The sequence below is a fragment of the Balaenoptera musculus genome, chromosome 21, assembly GCF_009873245.2.
Source record: "Balaenoptera musculus isolate JJ_BM4_2016_0621 chromosome 21, mBalMus1.pri.v3, whole genome shotgun sequence".
NCBI lineage: Eukaryota > Metazoa > Chordata > Mammalia > Artiodactyla > Balaenopteridae > Balaenoptera > Balaenoptera musculus.
This window is the reverse complement of record NC_045805.1, coordinates 13232637-13253777: the sequence shown is the minus strand read 5'-3', so window position 1 is coordinate 13253777 and position 21141 is coordinate 13232637. Positions and strand designations below refer to the sequence as shown.

Here is a 21141-nt window from a genome sequence, read left to right as displayed (position 1 = left end):
ATTAATTTCACTATTTTCTTTATAACCTACAGTAAGAGAGTTTTAAAATATTTTGACAAATAAGTTTAAAGGTCATGGAACAGTTGTAATTTCCCCATTGATTATTAAGATAGCTTTGCATGGTTTCAGCTAGCATGGTCATTTCTATGGCCCCATACTGCCAGGCAGAGAGAGGACTGCTTATGTATATGTCTCATGGTAACTATTATTATGCCCGTTACTCAGATGAGGAAACTGAGGCTTCAGGGGGTCTAAGCTACCTGTCCAAGGTCATGCAGATAGTGAATAGTAGAGCTTGGATTTGAACCTATGCACTCTGACACCAAGACCTGTCCCCGTAACCACTATTGTTGCCCCTACTGGGCTCTGAGCACTTCAAAGACAGGGACCACATCTTTTGATCTTTGTATACCTGGCATGTAAACATTGTTTGATAAATACATGTTGACTGAATGAAAAAAAAAGAATAAATGAAGTAAGAAACCATAAAGGGAATTAACGTTCAGTGTTTGAAAATAATGAGAAAAGATTAAGACTGATTGAAGACTAGCAGCAAACTTATTGATTCCCAGTTCCAGGTAAATTAGGCAGATCCTCAAGCATCTCATTTGATGTGAATGCCAGCCATTTTTGAGATGTTTGGATATATTGAATATGGTGCAGAGGATTATGGGTACTTGCTAAGAAACTTCTGGTGATGGTCATTACATCAGAACACACCTGTCTAAGGCTTTGAGGAATAAAAAATGAAGGTGTCATATCCTGCTGCTTTCTTAACAGCAGTTCTAGGTATGGACGCTATTGCATCAGCTCCCACTGAGAGAGACAAACAGTGGCCCCGCCCTGGCCGCCGGCACGAGAGCCACTAGCAGCTCCCAGTCAAATGCAGGAGCTCTTGAGCTGAGGTGGGGTCTACAGATGGGTTAAGAGTCCACAGCTCCGTCAAGTATCGGGCTGACTGCCACTTCTTATATTAATAAGTCTATAAACTCTTAGGTCTTAGGGATAAGGGGGGGAAAGGGAGAAAAATGTTCATCTGTGTTTGGAAATGTTTGTACCAGGAGCTGCCTGCATTTTCACAGTGAGTACTGAGCCTCCTGGCACACATCTTAAAGACCCACCGAGCTGCATTTGGAGGAGGAAGAGGAGGGCGAGGAGCGGAAGTAGACCTTCCTTACCCTACACCCGAAAACCACCTGAGGTCTGTGGTTTGTGACGGTGTCAGGAAAGTTTCTACGGACGCCTTGAGCAGAGGGTCCAAATAATCAAACTACAGCAAGGTCTGCTTAGAAAGCCCAAAGCAGAGAAAAATCAAGAAACGTTGCAGATGCATAGAAATAGATACAGGTCAGGCAGAAACATGGAGACCAGAGCCTGTAGGCTGCAGAAGCCAGTACATCATGTTGTGTTGTGCTGTGTTCTTTCAGCCAAGCAATAAAAACCAAAGAGCAAGAGAGGGCCTGGGTAGGTAAGGAAACCAGCTTGAGGAAGAGCAGACTCATACTGTTAGGAACACAGACTACCAGCCTTAATATATTCATGGGAAGGAAAATCAGCTCAGCTGGGAGAGAAGATTTGAGCAGATGATGAGATGGAGAGCGGACGTCTCCTGCCGGCTTCCATGAAAGGCAGTGCTTCCCAGAACAAAGGGGTGCCCCTGGGGACTAGCACTGAATCTGTGATTAAGCCTTTGAAGAACACACCCTCTCACTTCAACTCAAGGCCCAATCCACTAAAAGAATAAAACCCACTTTCTAAACAGGGGTCTGAGATGACTTTCTTGTTGAAACAGCTCCCTCTACACTTGGAAACCCTTTAATCATATAAGGAAAACCACTGGTCCCAGGATCTTCTTCGGCACCATTCACTCACAGGAAGTGGGCAGGACCCTCCATGCTGGTGCCTCACGTCCAGCCTTTGGAGAGGGGTTGGGTCTCGGGGGAGTGGGAATGGATCACTTACCTCCGTGGGTCTGAGTTCCCCTTAGAATGGATGTGCCTCTCCGGGCCAGCCTGGGCCAGCCAGGATGCTGGGTGGGAGCAGGACAAAGCCGTCTCTGGAGGCCTTGTCTCAAAGACGCTTCCCTGAAGAATGCCGTAATTCAAGTCTTGGAAGCTCACCTGAGTCTACGGGCACCACAACCAATTGGTGTGAAAAGAAAATATGAAAGCTAATGCTACATCCTACCTAATGGTGAGGAGGGAAGACCCATTATGAAAAAAGCTAAGGGGCCAGAGATCCACAGGAAACAAGGCTTCATCATCCGAAATGTAAAAATATGGTAGAACTGTGTGTTAACTGCACACATAGATCCTACCTCTCCTCAATGAGGCCTTACGGGTGTTTAAAAAAAATAAGTGTAAGAGGTAGAGAATTTAGTTTATCAGAAATTCTCTGGGAGAATATTCTTTCTGTCTCTGTCTCTCTGACACGCACACACACACATACACACACACACACCCCACCCCACAATCCAGTCATAATACAGCTCTACAGTCTAAAGGAGGCCATAATATTTTACCCATGAGGAAAAGAGCGAAGGAGGGTGAGAGAGCCTGCACCACACTTTGGGTCTAGAGTGTTGAACGTGAGTGTTGAAAAGAAGAGGGAAATTTTATCAAATGATATTGTGGGGTTCTGAGATATACAAGTAAAGGTTATAAGTGCTTAAAAAAATATTTTCAGTTGCTTCATGCTTCTCTGAATGTAGCACGTTTTGAAAACTGAATCACGTGAGGCCCCTGCTTAGATTTGGGTTTCACGCATTCCTTCTAGAATAGTTGAAACAGTTCCAGTTAAAAGTAGAGACTCCTGCACACACACACACCCACTTGGTACCTTCCCTTACTATTCCCGTATCTGATATCTGTAGCCCTTCCGACGCTCTCCTGGCGATTCATTCAGAGGCTCCTTTTGGTCTGCTGACTTCAGTAACGCTTTTCATACCCCCTTCTAATTTTCACCCTTCCTGTGAGTTTGTACACACCAGCACCAGGTGAGATGCCCTCCCTGCCCTTGGGAGAGCGCTAGAGAGCAACTACAGAGAAAGACCCTAAAGGACACATTTCCCACGACTATTATCATGATTACCTTGCCTCGTGGAAAGGGTGAGTGAGCATCATTAGGATGATAGAAATTTTTAGATAAGGGGTGCAGTATTTTGGGTTAAGGAAATAGATAAGAACTTTTACTCATGAGGCAGGTTCCCTTAATATTGTTAAACTCTGATACACCAAAAAGGATAACATATATCCTGAACATGAACCAATAAGAAGGATGCCTCTACTTTTAATAGTAGGAATTATCCTCAGCACCCGAGCTGGTGAGAATCCTCATAATTCTCCAAGTGAGACGAAAACCTGGGCTTCCCTGGTGGCGCAGAGGTTAAGAATCTGCCTGCCAATGCCGGGGACACAGGTTCAAGCCCTGGTCCAGGAAGATCCCACATGCCGCGGAGCAACTAAATCCGTGTGCGATAACTACTGAGCCTGCGCTCTGGAGCCCGTGAGCCACAACTACTGAAGCTCACACGCCACAACTACTGAAGCTCACCTGCCCCAACTACTGAAGCCCGTGCGCCTAGAGCCCATGCTTCACAACAAGAGAAGCCACCGCAATGAGAAGCCCGCGCGCCACAATGAAGAATAGCTCCCGCTCGCCTCAACTAGAGAAAGCCTGTGTGCAGCAACGAAGACCCAACGCAGCCAAAAATAATTAAATAAAATAAATAAATTTATTAAAAAAAAAAAGACTACAACGTGGTCCCCTTCTTAGCCCCTCCCAGGAGACCTGTCTCTTTTATGCAGAGGACACTTTGTTGAGTATTACATAACAATGCACTTGAGGATGGGGACTACATTTATTCAGATTTGAGTCTCTACACTTATCACAATGTATAGTTCATAGGAGCATTTAATAAATGTTAGTTGAAGGAATAAATAAAACTAAGAAGTTCCTTAATCACTGGATCATTTTCTCAAAGTTTTTATTTTTTAATTTTATCAGTTTACATGTGAAAGCTTCAGTCAGGGTCAAAAAACTAACTCTACAGCTTTGGGTAAAAATCGTTTTGTTTGGCTGTCTGGGCTTTAAGTTGAAAGCATCATTTGTGGAATGCGTGGATTTCTGTGATGAAATAAAAGGTTTTTCCTTTAAGATATTTTGGGTCTACAAATTTTCAAAATTTTATTTTACGGTTTCTCCTTTTTTTTGATTAAAAATAAAGTGTGGGTGTTGGGGGGCTTGCTGGCAAGAAGACAGAACAACAGCAAACAAACAAGCAAACAAAAAAAGCCACTTTGATTAAGCACAGTCAGTGAGCTCTGTGAAGCGTGTTTCAGCCGGATGCCAAATGACGCTCACTAAAATTGCAGCAATTTTTGATGCACGTGCCAATGTTTGTGTTATTTTTACTTTAAAGATGTAACAGATTGCTCCAAAGTAAATAATTTAAGCCTAATGTTTCAAAAGATTCCAAGTGCTGTGTCTTTCACTTCTGTAACCAACAGAAGCAACCCTCCTCTCTATGTAACGCTCCTTTGGGAGGGTTGTTTTCTTGCTTTGTGTTTCAAAGTAGAATATTATTAAGTCACAAAAAACAATGACGTACTGATAGATATTACGACATGGATGAACCTTAAAAACATTATGCTAAATGCAAGAAGCCAGACATAAAAGGCCACATATTGTATTATTTCATTTATACAAAATATCCAGAATAGGCAAATTCATGGAGACAGAAAGTAGATGAATGGTTACCTGGGATTGGGAGCAGGAGGGAATGGAGAGTGGCTGCTAATTTGCATGAGGTTTCTTTTGGGGGTGATGAAAATGTTCTAGAATTAGACAGTAGTGATGGTTGCACAACTTTGTGAATACAATAAAAGCACTGGATGTATACTTTTAAAGGATGAATTTTATGGCAAGTGAATTATATCTCAATACAGCTGTTATAAAATAAAATTTAGTATCCCTCCAAAAAAAAAAAAAAAAAGTAGAATCTCTTTTTCACCATCCTGTTCCAAATGTCATGGGTTCTATCATTGTTCAGCGCTGAAGTGATAACTCCTCTTATCCAGGAAAAAAGGGAGCAAACTCCACAGCATCTAGATTTGTGATCTGGTGGGAGGAGGGTGTGGAAAGGGTGCAGGGAGAGCTCTGGGTTGAGAATATAACCCACGTCCCAAGGGAATCTACAGTGTCCACACTGATTCTTCTTCAGACGTCAAGCCACGAACAATGAGTCAGATTTTACACCTGATGCCCTCAGTTTAACTTAAAATAGCTTCAGACATGGCAAATTAACTTCACTCAAAATGTCCCCATCCTCAATCAATATTGGACTTCTTACTGGATTGTTTGCCTTTCTGGTACAATCTAAGAGAGAAGAAACATCTATGATTTTTTTTAAAAAATCAAAAGTAACTATTTATGCTGTTCTGTGCTCCCTAAATGAGCCTGAATGGCTTTTAAATTCAGAAAATAAAGATGAAATGTAAAAATACCAGAGCAATAAACTGACAGCCTTGTGTTTTCATTAACGTAGGTCGCCACTGTGAGGTCCATCAGATGATCGGGAACTACATGTGGGACCCCGCCACCAACAAGTCATTTGACATAGGGGTCAACAGAGACAGCCTGATGCCTCTCTGGTGGAATGGATCAGAACCTCTGTGGATCACTCTGACCAAGGCCAAAAGGAAGGTCTACATGTACTACTGGCCAGGTGAGTGTGTTGACATCCAGGCCTGTCCAACCTTCCAAATCTCAAAGCACCATTGGAGTCTCTGAGAACAAGGCATGTAGACGTGTTTGGAGACCAAGCCAGGATTTAGAAAATGGGGTCTTTGTTCAAGAAATGTCTTGTGGACATGTTTCTTTAAATTTTGGTTCAAACTCTCTTACATCAGACCAGACGTAATGCCATTTCCTAATTCCCTTGGTTCAGCAATATTTCTGCAGTATATCATGCGTTTTCGTGGGTAAAATTTTGGATACACTGGAGAGATAAATTATAGGGTGCTTATTTGCTTTACAAAAGAATTTGGAGTACCATTTCTACAGATTTTGAGCTCCCCTACAATACTGAAAAGAGGATTCAAAGCTCTTACAACTTTTTGGTTGTGCATTAAATGAAGTCCCTTTATATTAATATTCCTCCTGTACATCCTAAATCAATGAGACACTAAAGTACTTAACTTACTTCAGTGAGGGAGGTAAGCACTCATGCAGACTGCCCTGGCTGCTGTGAGGAGGCTTCAGGAGACTCGCATCTTGTCAGCCAAACTCTGTCATTAAGGATGACAGGATTCAGTGACAACAGAATACTCAACTCACCACTGACTTCCCATTGGTAGGATGTGTTCCTAGTGAGCGGACAATATAACTTTTCCATGCACATGGCTGTAGACATGTTTTTCCTAATTCTTCATGGTGTAATACTGATGATTGTCATTGTGGAAGAAGAGATCAGGGAGGCCGAGAAGAAACGAAGGGATAAGTGGGGAGAAGCATCTGGAGGGATCTTGCTGGCCTGGGCTGGAGACAGCGGCAGCCTGATGGAATTGTGAGAGCGTGGCGGGTTCTGGGGGGCGGGGGAGTGTGGCGAGAAGGAGGAGTGAGCCCAGGCTGAGTCACAGGCGGCCCACACTGAGGACGTGGGCCTGGAGCGAGAGTTTGGAGGATGCTGGTTGGAGGTGGTCACATGGAGAGCTGCTCCGGGGGCTCAAGGCTGTGCCAGCTCTCGGAGGAGGAGCGTCAAGCAAGGACAGATGGAGAGCAGGGAAAGCAGACCCACAGCTGCGCTGTGCTGAGTGCCCTGAAAGCTGCCGCAGAGCAGAGACTGGCATCCACAGGTGAGCCCAGGATGGCCAGGGCAGCTGCGTTACTTCAAAACCCGGCAGAAGAACAGACAGACAGGCTGGTTCTGCGGGCACATGCAGTGTCGGGGGAGTGCTGGAGTTGCTTCAGAGGACGCCTGGGGTTCGGTCCATAGCGGCTACCTGGGCTGACATAAGAAGAAGCTTTCAAGCAAGGGAAGGGTTGAAGAGAACTCTACCTTAAATGGAGGCTCAACTTTTCACGGAGTTGGACATAAGGTTAAGAAAGCAAGTGGGTGCATCAGCCAAGCTAATCAGACTTCATAGAGGAGCCAAGCTCAGGTTCAGCCCAATGTGATGAGATCCAGAGCCAAAAGATGTTGCTGCACTTTGAGGTCATTCTCAGCAATCATCATCAGCAAACACAAGGGCCCACAGGCATAGGCCTAGGAGGAGCAGGAAGCGAACACGCGGTCTCAGGGACCACCTCAAAACGAACCTGAGGACCATCAAGACGAATATTGTCCCGATTCCATAAGGGCCATCTTCCAGGGTATCCGGTTAATTTAACTTTCTGTGTCTTGGAACTTGAGCTCTTCCTGCTCTGAAGAGCACCTCCCCTGGCATCTCCTCCCAGCTCCCCACATGCCTCCTCCACATACACTCTCCTCTGATGGCCTTCTGGGTAGCCATGGATGCCAATGCTCGTGGAAAGCGGGGGAAGATCTTAAAGGAGACAGTTGCCATATTTCAGACTTCTCTCAGCTGTATTACAGAACATCACTCTTTATCTCATCCTGGAGAGTCTGGCTCCTTAATCATAATCAGCAATCTGAATTTATGTATCACTGAGTAGCTACAAAGTCTCAATGCTAACGTGAATGTAAAATATCTTGTCGCTCCTCCAAAATAGCTCCTGAAGGGCAAGAAATGGCCAATCGCTTTCTTTGATTCACAGTTCAACAGCTAATGTGATGTGACAAACACGCCTTGAGATCAGTTTATGGTGTTACCTATCAGGAGGGCAGAAGCTAAAACAGATAACCTCCTAGAATTTCCTCATTGATCTAAATGAAGATTAGCTAACCATCTGGCCGTGTTGAAGTCTTGATAGAAATTGGATGAAAAGTCTCTTGTTTCTTAGACACTGTCCAGTCCTTCTAAACTGGATCCACAAATAAAGGCTCCCTGAGAACCAGCTGTCTCTGAAGGCCCTGCCGCCCAACCCAAGCCAGGCATGCTCTGGCCCCTCCATTCTTGCTGGTTGACAGCTGAGGGATTAACCATCACTGCTGTCCTTTCTCCCTCCACCTTGGTCCCCTCCGGCCACAGCTCAGAGCCCAGTGAGTGTTCATTTGTCTCTGCAAGATTTAGTGAAGTGCAGTGGCATTTCTTCTAAACATGACTCGGTTTTATTTTTCTTCTCAAATCCTCCTCTTCCTTCTCCACTCCCCACCGGACATTGTACAGACCTCTTGATGAGGCCTGGAAAATCTTTATTGCTCCAGTGAGCTGTGTTATGACACTTTGAGTCTTGCCATTAAGTCAATATTTAGAAGTGCAATTTAGAAATGGCAGTAGTTCAAGTCTTCCTGTCAGGTAGATAAAGCAGCAGACTGAAAAATTGATCACTGGTAAAGAGTCCAAAAGACACCACCTCAAGCCTTGAGAAATTTAATATCATAAACAGACCCTTTATTACCCCACCCAGTGGTGCCGTGGAACTGTGCAGAGGAAAATGTGCCTCAGGGAATGATCCCAGGCCCTAACTCAAATATCTGGGGGGTAAGGCTCCCCAAAATCAGCAAGGACCAGCGTCACCAGGACCTAGGGGTGCTCTGCAAAGGATGAGAGCTGAGTGTGTGTCATTCACTAATTTTATTCCCCTATTCCATCCCTCTGGTTTGAGGTCAAAGGAGTTTCATTGAAGTGGGGGGAAAGAAGAGGCTCCAATATTCACTTCATATCAAGAGCAACCCAAAGAGAAGGATGCCTTGGGGGAGGAGGTGAAGTGGGGGAATATAGGAGGATAAATATAGATAAGATATTGCATGGAAGTAGAGTTTGAACTCCTTGGACATTCGATGCTCCCTTACATAATGGCAGCAGTTTTTAAGTTTATTCTTATGGCTATCATGAAATACAAAAAAAGGAACAAAAAACAGCAGCCTTTTAGGAGTCTGTAGTTTAAAAACTCTTTGGAGTAAGGGTCTGAAGACTCTCAGTTCTACATCTTCAGTCATGATTTTGCAGTATTAACTCCTTATGGCCAAGCAGTCAGGAGGAATTGGGGGCAACCATTCATATGGCCCCGGGAGGGTGTTGGGTGTGGGTCTGGGGTCTTCTACTGGCCTCTTCCCGTCCTGTGCAGGTGCTGAGACAAATAAGGCACCTTTTCTGAGGGGAAAGACTCATTTCCAGCTGGCTTCTCCTCCCCTACTTCCCAGAGGTGGGCTGGCTGGGGAGTTAACAGGTGGGTACCTGACTCAGCTCCAGTCAAGTTTTGGTTGTTAAAATCAAGAGGCTTTCCTCTGGATGCGTGAGGAGGCACGTACTGACTACGGATCAGGAATTGCGGTTGTTCACAGAATCTCCCTCTTCCCTGCTGTGCTGGGTCCCTGACAACCTTCCACTGGGCTGAACTTAGATGAGTGCACTTAGGCTCAGAGGAGGTCAGGAGCCCAGCATCAATCATGCAAATGTGTGGGTTTACGTTACAGCCAAGGTCTTGGACTCTATCTACATGATTCCAAATATCTGCATAAAAACTGAATTTTTTTTTTCAGGCAAATATTTAACAATCAAATACAGGGGGTCCAGATTTTCACTAAATTTTCCAACACTGCCACCAATTTGGCATTAAGCTTTAAGATGTATGTAATTTTAGGATCAGAAGAGGCTTTATTCTGTATGTAGTTTGCTGGTTCCTACACTTGTAAATCAAGACCTCCTTAGGATACTGATAAAAACTATGGATTTTTTTTTATTAGAAAAACAAACGCATACATACTATACACACGATTTTGTGCTCATGTAAAACAAGAGACTACAATGATGAGGACTGCCCGGTGGCCTTTGACGTGGCAATACATACATATGTATAATATCTAGTTGATTTGATTTTTTTCAACGTGAGGGAAACGTCTTAGAAACTCACTAAAGTATCAGTGAAACCCAAACTCCTCTAGTTAATGTTGTCTGCCAAGAGTAGGCTTGGGTTAGAATTCTCTAAGACTCTCTGGGTGAAATTCACCTTGAGTCCTTTCCTTTGTTTGTTGGTAACTTGGGTAAGGTCTGCGTCATTGCTGTTGTCTGTCTGCGTCAGCAACAAGAAGATGACAAATTCACATTGCAAGTTAGAGGTTGTCTCAGAGAAGTGGTCTATCTTCAGAAGCATCCTGCAGGATTTCTAGGCGTCAACCATTTCTGCTGCAGAGAAGTTGAGGAGGTGGTGCCCTTCTGGACTGCTGCCTGCAGGGGCGACTCCCCCGGCACTCGAAAGTCTTCCGAGCTGTCCAGCCACATCCAGTCTCCTTTTGCAGGATGGTGTCTTGGCCAAAAGAGCCCATAGTTTCTCAGCAGCCTCCGTTACGGTAACTAGGAAGCCTTAAAGAGAAATCCAGGGACAAACTTCCATTCTTCACAAATCATGGCAAATCTGTTTCTTCATAAAACATCTTAAAAGGGTGTGACTCAAGGCCCTGTAATAAGCTCTCAGGAGACGACTGTGAGCAACACCAGATACAGACTCTCCCCACCCTACCCCCAGCCCCCCGGAGAACTTGCCATCCATTCAGTCAAGGGGACGCATGATAATCTAATATTTGCCCATAGAAATGAAAAGTCCACTTGTTTAAAGAGTGAAAAGTATATTGCCTTATGACCTCATCTAATAGGGGATCTGGTTTCACCCAGAGGGTGACGTGAGTTAACCCCTGAGGGGATGGGTAGGGTAGGGGGTGGGAGCGGGGGAGCTGGCGGGAAGGAGCATCGAGACCGAGCGGACGGCATATGTTAAGGGATGGATGTGGCGTGGATGGGCTGGAGAGAAGCTGAGGCCAGGCCGGGCTCCGTGGGCCAGCTGAAGAATTTATTCTTCTCCTGAGAGGAGGAAGAAGTCACTGGAAGGCTTTAAGGAAGAAGGTGACAGTACCATATTTGAATTTGGCAAGATTTCTCTGGCAGCACCGTGGAGAAAGGAACGTAGGCATCCAGAGGGGCTGGATGAGGGGCGACTAACCCGTCAGGAAGGTACTGCACAGACCCAGGAAAGAGGTGAGAATAGTGTGGATGAAGGTAAAGGAAGTGGGGAGAAGTGGGTGGGTTGGGGACATATTTAGGAATGAAAATTGCCAGGGCCTGGTGATGCACTGGATTTGGGATTAAGGGATCGAGCAGTGACGGGCATGACACCTGGTTTCTGGCTTACAGGACTGTAAGGAGGGAAGGTGTGTCTTTGCCTATCCTGGGAAATTGAAAGAGGAGTGGTTGGGAGGCAGAGGAACGTCTGCGTTGACTCTGAGACATGTCACGTCGTGTGCCTGGAGCTCGAGGAGTGAGCTGGAGATACACAGACGTGTGGTTCTCGGGAGGGCCCGGGGCCGGTGAGGCTGTGGGCAGGAAGGTCAGCGGGGGGGAGAGCTGACGTGAAGAGAGGAGATGGCCCCAGACACAGCCTGGGGGAAGTTCACGCTTAACGATCAGATGGGGCGAGTGAGTCTGCGGAGGAACCAAAGATGGACTTCCCCGGGAAGCAGGAGAAAAGCCAGAAGAGCTGGGAAAAGTACAAGGAGAGTGATGCCATCCTTTGAAGGCATCTGATGAGGGGCTTGATGTCACCTGAGAGGCAGGGGAGGCGCCACTGGAGAGCGACACCAGCTGAAATCTGTTGGCCCCTCTTGTTACAGAGACCAGAGGAACCAAATGGTTTCAAGAGGGGAGTGGCCATCCCCGGGCTCACTGTCCAGCGACACTGCGGGGCGGCAGAGACAGCGTCTGGATTTATTATCTGGGGCATCGCTGGCAAGCTCTGAACTTTGTAGCTGTTAATTTCTTTAACATTTTTCAACTTAGTCTCAAGAAAGGTCCATTATAATAACCCCAGGGTAGCCTTTAGTTTCCCTCTATTGCTGGAGAGTCTGCTTGAATAGCGACAGTGATCATTGTACCTCATCTAATACTGGTTTTGAAGGACACAAAGTGTACAAAGAATAAAATTTGCCATGATTTTTTCCGCAAAGACGATTTTCAATTAAACAGGAAAAGTAACATAAAAAAAACAAAACAAAACCAAAACATCTTTTATTGTTCTGGTTAGTGAACCGTCTGACTCCCGCTGGGAGTTCGTATATTCTAGTGATGAACGAGCACGTCTCCTCAGGTCGGGAGGCCAGACAAGGAGTCAGCAGTCACCATCCACCGTGGATGACGCTGGGACTGTAATAGACCTGGTAATGGATGGCGCAGGTGGGACAGATCTCTAGGAGCATCTGAGGCAGAGGGAAGGAGCGTGTGCTAAGGTTCAAAGACGAGCAGGCAAGGGCATGTCGTGTTCCTGAAACTACAAAGAATACGACAAGGTTGCAGCTGAGTGACTAAGGCAGGAGTGAAGAGATCGGAAGCTGGAAATGGCCAGATCTTAAGAACCAGGGACTTGGGCTCTGGTATGTAAAGGGACTTGCGTTGAAGGAACAAAGATGTTTTAGGTCATATCAGTTGCAGAAACAGATAAGCCCCAAAGTCTCAGTGGCTTAACCCAATGGAAGTTTATTTTTTGCTACAGAAAGTCTGAAACGGGTAATTGTGATCAGCAGTTGCCTCTCTGAATAAGGGTGCAGACACTGGTGGGGACTGAAACGTGCCCCCCAAATCCGTACCTTGGAGCCCTAGTCCCCATGTGGTGATGTCTGGAGGTGAGGCCTGTGGGAAGTAATCCAGTTTGGACGAGGTCATGATCCTCTTTACTCCCGCTGGGTCTTCCTTTCTTGCCGTTTAAGGGGCATCTCTGTCCTTGTTTCTCCCTCCTTAGGGCTGATTCTCCACCCTGGGTACGTTACGAATCCCCTGAGGCCACTGTGAAATATCAGAGCCCAGGCTGCATCCTCAGAGGCTCCGACGTCTCTGGAGTGGGGCGAGAGGCCCTCTGCAGTGGGCCCGGTGCACAGACCTGGCGTGCCTGCCCTGCGTGCCCACAGCCCTGGCACGGCTGCCAGCCCCGCACTCCCATCTCTGCCGGTTGCACTGCCCCAAGAAGCCTCCTCCCGTCATTCTCGCCCCCCCCCCCCACCGCCCCAGTCCCCAGGGTCACCCTGTGTCGTTGGCGCTGGCCTGTGTGAAACCTGACATCAGCAGGGAAAGGAAAAGAGATGAGTAGTTTGAGCATCTGAAGTGAACTCAGCACTTCGCAGACATAATCTTACTCAATCCCCACAGCAGTCCTAAGACATGACTGCTGTCATCCCCACTTTACAGGCGGGGGCGTGGAAGTTCCCAGAACACACAGCCGGGACACAGTAGGCCGCTGGGCTGCTGCCGGGGCTGCCTGCGTCCACGCCCCGCGCAGGGTCCCTCCCTGAGCTTGGCCGAGGCCGGGCAGGGTCTTCCCACGGGCCATCCCAGGTTCGCCAGTTCAGCTCCCCCCCACTGCCCAGGGCGAGAGCGGAGGGATTCAGGGGGAGGGATCCTGACAAAGTGAAGAAAAAAGCCCAGAGTCGGGACTTCCTGTAGAAACTCAGTCCCCGGTAGAGAATGCTGGAGGCTTCGCTTTTGGTGGCCGAGGCAGGCCTACACCCACCCCCAGGTCTGCTCCACTTTCCCCCTCAGCACCAAACACACCCTCGTTGTCAGAGGGAAGGGGGCTCAGCCGCCTCTGCAGTGCTTTTCCCAGCTGGTGGGCTGCGGCTGTCAGAGGGATTCCTTAGGGTGGGACAGAGACGTGGCGCTTTCACCTCACCAGAGCCCTTTGTGTGCAGAGAGCTCTGTCCCCTCCCGGCCTCTCCCCTCCTGTTCTCCCTGCTGTACTGGATGGAGCCCCTGAGGAACCTCAGGGGAATGTAAAGACCGGAGAGAAAACAGCTGAGACCAGTTCAGCCACTTCCTTGCTGTGGGACCTGGGGACAGTCACTTAATCTCTCTGTGCAGCGGTTTCCTTATCTGTCCCACAGGAATGACTACGTGTACCTCTCAGGCTTGCTGGGCATGTGAAATGAGATAGGATATACAGAGTATCTGACCAGAACATATGGTTAATAGATATATAGTAACCCCACCCTTGCCCCCAGATTCTTAAAAGGGAGCTTCAGCCTGTGCCCTTCTAATGCATCACATGGGGTACACGGGGGGAGGGGGAAGCTCTGGCCAGGTCACTCTTGGCCCAAGATAATGCTGCAAGGTCACATCAGGGATTCAAATACACACTTGCAGCAAAGGCCACAGAGTGAAACACAAGTCGTGTTTTAAATCGCCATGAGAATTCTGAGACAGGCCATCATGGCCAGTCAGGGACAGGAAAGGAGTTTCCCAGGAAAGGGGTGGATGGGGGGATCTGGCCACTGGGTCATCAGAGGAGGGAAAGAGGACAGAGTCTGGCTTTTTGATGTCTTAGGGCTGGGGGCCAGAAGCCACGGGGCAGGGTGAGCCGTGCACATAGGACTCTGTGCAGAGGCGGCGCTGACTGCTGGGAGGTGTGGCCACTGGAGCGGCCCTCGGGCTGTTTGCCCAAGGTGTGCAGAGCGTTGGCTTTTCAGGGCCACGTGCAGCACTCACTCCTGCTCCCAGCCATTCCTGGAAGTGGTTCAGAACCACCTCAGAAGTTGGGGAGACCAAGGTTCCCCCAGATACATGGTGGGAGGAAAAGGGCAGTTTGTAAGACCTGGAGATCACAGCCTCGAATTGGAGGGCTGGGGGATGAGGAATCCCTGGGTTGGCGCTAGAGTTCTAGCAAAGCCGCTGGCAAGGCTGAGCCTGGGGTCAAGGGCTTGCCGGCATCCTGCATCCCGAGGAGGCCCAGGCTTCTTGGATCGAAATACCAGGAAGCCACCTGCTCCGGGAGGAGGCTCTGGTGGGGACCACCACGTGTGCAGCAGTCGAGATGCCTTCCCCCTGGGGAGCATGACGTCACTGTAATCATGCAATCATTTGCAAGATTTAGATGACCTTGAGGCATGTGCCTCTGACCCAACGATGCTGCTCGTGGCTGATATGAGGGGCACCAGGAGTCCCTCACTCCTCACCTGGGCCTGCTGGGGAGGAGTGCGGTCCCTGACCCTCGGACAGAGACTTTCCCATCTAAAGCTGACTCACAGAGGCAGAGATCGCATCTCACCTTTGGCCTCATGATGCCTTGCTAAGGTTTCACCACTGCCTTCCTAAAGCAGACACCCAGCCTGGGTTAGGCACATGCCCCTCTGCCCTCAGGTTCCTATTAGTCACCTTTTATGCCCAGTGAGTCCTTTTCAGTTGAGTTTCCAGAATCTGCTCTAATGGATGAGTGCTTCTCATCTCATCTGTCCGCTCCTGTGCACAAGGCCAGTCCGCATGGCATCCTGTGTTCAGGCCAGCCCACCACCCCCCTCCCCAGATCAGAAGAGACCTCCCAGCCCTGTGGGCCCGGCTGACCTGGGAAAGGGTCTCTGAGATCAAAGGCCACACTTTCCCCAAGGACTTGTCCCCATAAGCTCCTGTGCCTCAGATGTATCTTCCTGGAAAAGGTTACATGTTTCTAAGAGTTAATTGACTTAGCTGTTTTAATAAGCTCTCTTGAGACACATATTCAACCGCAGTACACCTGCCTCATATCACATAAAATGCAGCTCACGGGTTATTGTCACAAGGTGTGTGGAAGTTGGAAGCCGAGCGGCACTTGGAAGGCGGGACCTGTGTTCTAGGAAGTTTAGAGAAATGCGATTTTCATGGGCTCAACTTCCTTGGAGAGAGTTGGCAGGAAGCAAGGATCAGTCAGGAAAGCAGTGGAAAAGTACCAGAGCCAGGAAGCTGATTACTAGGTGGCAAGGAGACCTTGGGACAGTCACTTCTCCCATCTCAGGCGTTTGTTTTCTCAGCTGCAAAATAAAAGGCACTGATGTAAGGCTGCCGTGAAGGGCCGTGAAAGCTGTTCGTTGTGCCCAGATGCTGCGTCCACGGGGGTGTGGCTCGCACTATAGTCGTCATAGATTTGCATATTTATTTTGACAATATGTTGGTCTGTGACAGTCATGTTGCCATGACAAAATAGATATAGTAAAATAATTGTCTAGCAGATGTAAGTTAAGTGTTTTGAAGAAGAAGTGACTTAAAATTTTTTTGGCACAAAGATGCATGGGCTTAGTGGTGGTCCTCTTTGGTTGTCCTTTAAGTTCCCTCTAACTCTGTATTTTCTGCTCAGGATATATTTATTAGGTTGCTGAGGTGGGACTATCCAGCAGGAAGGCAGACTCTAGACAGAGATAAGATGAGGACCTGAACAGTGAGCCCTAATTAAGGGCAATTGCCTTTCAAGTTTCCTGGGAGCAATGAGGAAATAAGATGGAGTAAAGCCAAAGCCTGCCCTTGAATCACTGGTGAAACCAAAATCTTACTGCCAAGTTCCTGGTTGGTCTTTGAAACTGCAAAAGCCAGGCCACTGCCTTTGTTTCCCCACAGACCCCTGTGCAGAGATTCAGGAATCCCTGCTTTCCTCAGGCACGGTGGGCTGACCTGAAGGACCTCAGTTGACCAGATCCACACTCCCTGGGAGGCCATGAAAATGGCCTGGAGGCAACAGCCCAAGAGGCTGAGCAGTGCGCCTAGGTTCACAGACTGAGCCCACGGTGGGTCCAGAAAGGGGCCCACAGACTCCTGATTAGAGAAATAGCTTGTGGGATCCACACAGCACACCCCTTCCAGTCTGATGATTTCCATCAGGTAAAGACTAAGGAAAACAAAACGAAGCCCCCAGACTAATTCTTCCGGAATAATGAACCTTGCTCTCTCTAAATCTACCACTTTCACTAATTCCATGTTCCATTGCATCGTGGCATCTGTCATCGCTTGCTGGCTGTTTCCTTTGCCAGTCATTTTTATTCATTCTGGGTTTTAAGATTAGAGGTCTGGTGACGGTTTTTGCCTTTGGAGATTTCACCTGGGAGAGACCATTCAGGACAGAGAGCGCAGAATGATTGCACTTGCCTCAGTTTTTGTGAACTTGGGTACCGGTCTCTCCCTTCTCAGGGCCACATGAAGGTATGTAGCTTCAATCCAAATTAATTGTGTCTGCAGCGTCAGGGCATCTCTGCTGGGTTGAGACACAATCTTTTCACTCCACTGTCTGGCTCTCTGCTTATCTGAAGAGTAAGCAGTAATGCTCCGTTTGCTCTGCAGTGAAGGTTTTCCCTCTCTCTGCTCAGCTTATAGCGCTTCAGCTGGGGAACAACCCTGAGAATAAATGACAACTATCAGTCATATCTTACCTCCAACTGCCTGCACCACTCTAAGCCCTGCTGCTTTCTGAACTTTACAGTTCCCTTAGAGTAGCAGCACTAATGCCTAGTTTCCTGGTTCAGGGTCTTCAAACTTAAGGATTTCCAAGAGCAAGATTAATTTTAAGGGAATCTGTTTTAAGATCAGCAACTTTCATATATATTGCAAAAATTGTCCTGATTAAAAACATGTCCTTTTCCTACTTTATATAAGAAAGGAGTACCCTAGGGGGCTTCCCTGGTGGCGCAGTGGTTGAGAGTCTGCCTGCCGGTGCAGGGGACACGGGTTCGAGCCCTGGTCTGGGAAGATCCCACATGCCGCGGAGCAGCTGGACCCGTGAGCCACAACTACTGAGCCTGTGCGTCTGGAGCCTGTGCTCCGCAACAAGAGAGGCCGCAACAGTGAGAGGCCCGCGCACCGCAATGAAGAGTGGCCCCCACTTGCCGCAACTAGAGAAAGCCCTCGCACAGAAACGAAGACCCAACACAGTCAAAAATAAAAATAAATAAATAAATAAATAAATAAATAAATAAATTAAAAAAAAAAAAAAGAAAGGAGTACCCCTCAGCAATCAAGAACCTTACTAAGGTGCATCGCCTCAGTATATAAAAGCCTCCAGGGCCAAACAAAGAAACAGTTCAAAATGTTGGTGTAGGTGTATAGAAAAGAATGCATCTAGTGACAAAATAACAAAACGTAAAAATAGTCAAGTATTTTCCAATGCTCTCTTTTAAATTATTTAAGAAAAACTTAATTGAGTTGTCAGCTGAAACACTATTTAAAAACTTATGATGATAGATCACTATGTGAATGTTGGCATTCAAAGAAGCCATTCAAAGAATTAAATGACAGAGTACTTCTATTTCCATCTACTTATTTATGTAAACAACTTTCTTATCACTTAGATTTAACAAATAGGAATAGAATGGATTCTGAACTTGTCTCATTCTAGAGATCAATCATATTCATCCATGGATATACAAACTGATTTTTAAAAGCATCCTATGCCTTTCATTATGAGATGCATTTCCAATAAAATGTAACTTTTTATTTAAAAAAATCACTTATTGAAATTTGGGGTTCCACTGGTACAACGACAGGCAAAGCTACTTTGAAACAACTCTTCTCACCAGCAACAACTGAAAACGCTGCTGGTCTCTGTGTGTGTGTGCACGTGCACGTGCACACAGTGTGATGGATCAGAGACAGACTAAGACCTAGAGAACAAGGTGTATCTGGAAATTGGCACCATGTCTCCCCTGCATTTAAACACTGATCGCAGAAGCAGCAGCTGAGAGACTAAGAAACTGAACTGAGGTTCTGACAGAATCACAGGACGGGGGACATGACAAAAATTGGAGTTCACGGGCCACCAAGCGGAAGAGATCTAGTAAACATCCTAGACTTTCAGTTGGGACAATAAAGGACAATGCGCTTGGAGTAAGAAGGAGCTAGAAGTAAATTAGGGGTGAAACCCTCTGGAGGACTGAAGCCTTCATAAAGCCCAAGCTGAGCTTCGAGTCATCTTAATCCCTGAGTAAATCCACTCTGGGTTAAGATGGTCTGCCTATAGCCTAGGTGCCCTTCGTAAGCAAAAAGCCTGTGCTCTCTAGAAAAAGATAACAACATATGGAGTGTCAAATGATATCTACAATTTTTCGTATACAATATGCAGCATTCAGTTATAAAAAATAACCAGAATATGGGAAAACAAGTCCTGACTGGAAACTCAGGAGAAATAAACAGACAAGTCTTGACTGAAAAATCAAGAGAAAAACAGTGGACAATAGACTCAAACCCACTAGTCCAGATACTGATATGACTTTAAAGAGAGCTATGATAAAAGAACTAAATGACAAAATGGAGACTTGCACTAGTAAACTAGAATCTTTTTTAAAAAGTGAACTCTATAACTGAAGACAGCTCTCCAGCTTAAATAGGCAAAAAGATGAAAAAGGCAGAAAAGAATGTTCGAGACATATGGGACATAGTGAAGAGGCCACAGAAGGATTAGAGAGAGAGGATGAGACACAAGTAATATTTGAGAGATAAAGTTTGAGAACTTTCTGAAACAGACAAGAAATATCAAATCATAGACTCAAGAAGTGCTGTGACACCCATGAATTTCAGAACTGCTGATACCACAGAAATGAGAAAAACTTAAAAGCAGCAATAGAAAATTGTTCAAAGAAGCAGGGATAAGACTGACAGCTGACTTTCCAACAGAAATACTGGAATCCAGAAAGACAATAGAATGATATCCCTAAATGATAAAAGAAAAATAATGATCAGTTCTATATCCAGTGAAAATATCCCTCAAAAATGAAGGCAAGGGACTTCCCAGGTGGTTCAGTGGTTAAGACTCCGTGCTCCCAATGCAGGGGACCCGGGTTCAATCCCTGGTCAGGGAAATAGATCCTGCGTGCCACAACTAGGACCCAGCGCAGCCAAATAAATAAATTTTTTTTTTTAAAAAGGAAGGCAAAATAATGACTTTTTCTAGAGACAGAACACTGAGAGAATTTATTGCCAGCATGTTTAGAGTGGAGGAAATGCTAAATTCTTAAGGTGGAAGGAAAATTGTCACAAATGGAAGCACAGAGATGGAGGAAGGGATGAAGAGCCACAGAAAGGGTAAATGAGTAGGAAAAACTAAATTAATAATAATAGTAGTCATAATAATTTTTAGATCAAAAACCCATACGGAATGGAAATACATGACAACAGAAGCACAGAAGGTAGGAGAAATGTAAAATTCAAAGTTAAAGTGTTCAAATGTCTTTGCATTGCCTGGGAAGTTGTGGGAGTGCAAATTTATATTAGATTTCGATTGACCAATATTTCAATTTTTAAAAATCATCTCTAGGGCACTATTCCAGAAAGAGATTAATTAAAATATACAAATAGCAAGGTAATAGAGGAGAGGAAAAGGAACAATAATAATCATACATACATAATCCAAAAGGAATTAAGAAAGGAGAGAAAAACTGTCAAATGTGTAATGAATACAAGACATGTATTTAGGTGGCTGATTTAAACATAAAAATTTCCTTAAGTACATTGCAAGTAAACGTTTATTTTTTTTAACTAATATTTCATTAAATACTCCAATTAATCTGAATGAGTCTATTTATATAAAGTTCAAAAGCAGGTAAAACTAATCTACAGTGTTAGAATAGTGTTTACACTTGGCAGAGCAGTGACTAAAAGGGGGCATGAGGAGGTGCTTGTATGTGAAGGTTATGTTCTGTGTCCTGATCTGGGTGCTGGCTACACAGCTGCATTTACTTTGTCAGGATGAACAGCACACGTATCATTTATTCACTTTGTATGTATCTGTGTTAAACTTTAATAGAAATTTACATTAAAAACAACTATCAGACTGGATAAAAGCAAAAAGTAATATATGCTGCTTATAAAAGATGTACATTAAATGTAAGTATGCAGAAAAGTTGAAAGTAATAGCATTTTTAAAAGACATAGCACACACTCAGCAAAGGAGAGCTGGTGCAGCTATAACATCAGTCGGTGCAGACTCTAAGCTTAGACTATTTTTAAGACAAAGAAAGACAGTTCACGTTGATATAAAGTTCAGTCTACCAAGAAGTTGTAATAATTCTAAATTTTCATGCTCCTAATTACACAATCTCAAAATAAATAAAGCAAATATTGATAAAACCAAAAGGAGAAATGGGTAAGTTCACAATGATAGTAAGTTTTAAGACATCTTTCTCAGTAACTGATAATATAAGAAAATAAAAAAACAGAAGGATACAGAAAATTTATGTAACATAATTAACATATTTACCTAATTGATATTACTAGATCACTGTACCCAACTACCACTAAATACACATTATTCCCAAGT

General features: G+C 45.7%; 1 protein-coding gene across 3 annotated transcripts in view; it reads left to right on the top strand.

The window, feature by feature from the left end:
* The window catches only part of ENPP6 (ectonucleotide pyrophosphatase/phosphodiesterase 6), a 97102-nt gene that overhangs the window by 38674 nt on the left and 37287 nt on the right, over positions 1-21141 (top strand). For all 3 annotated transcript variants that reach the window (XM_036838963.1, XM_036838965.1, XM_036838964.1), the window contains exon 2: positions 5546-5725. In XM_036838963.1, the coding sequence (XP_036694858.1) occupies positions 5546-5725 (180 nt within the window). The remainder of the gene's footprint in view (positions 1-5545; positions 5726-21141) is intronic.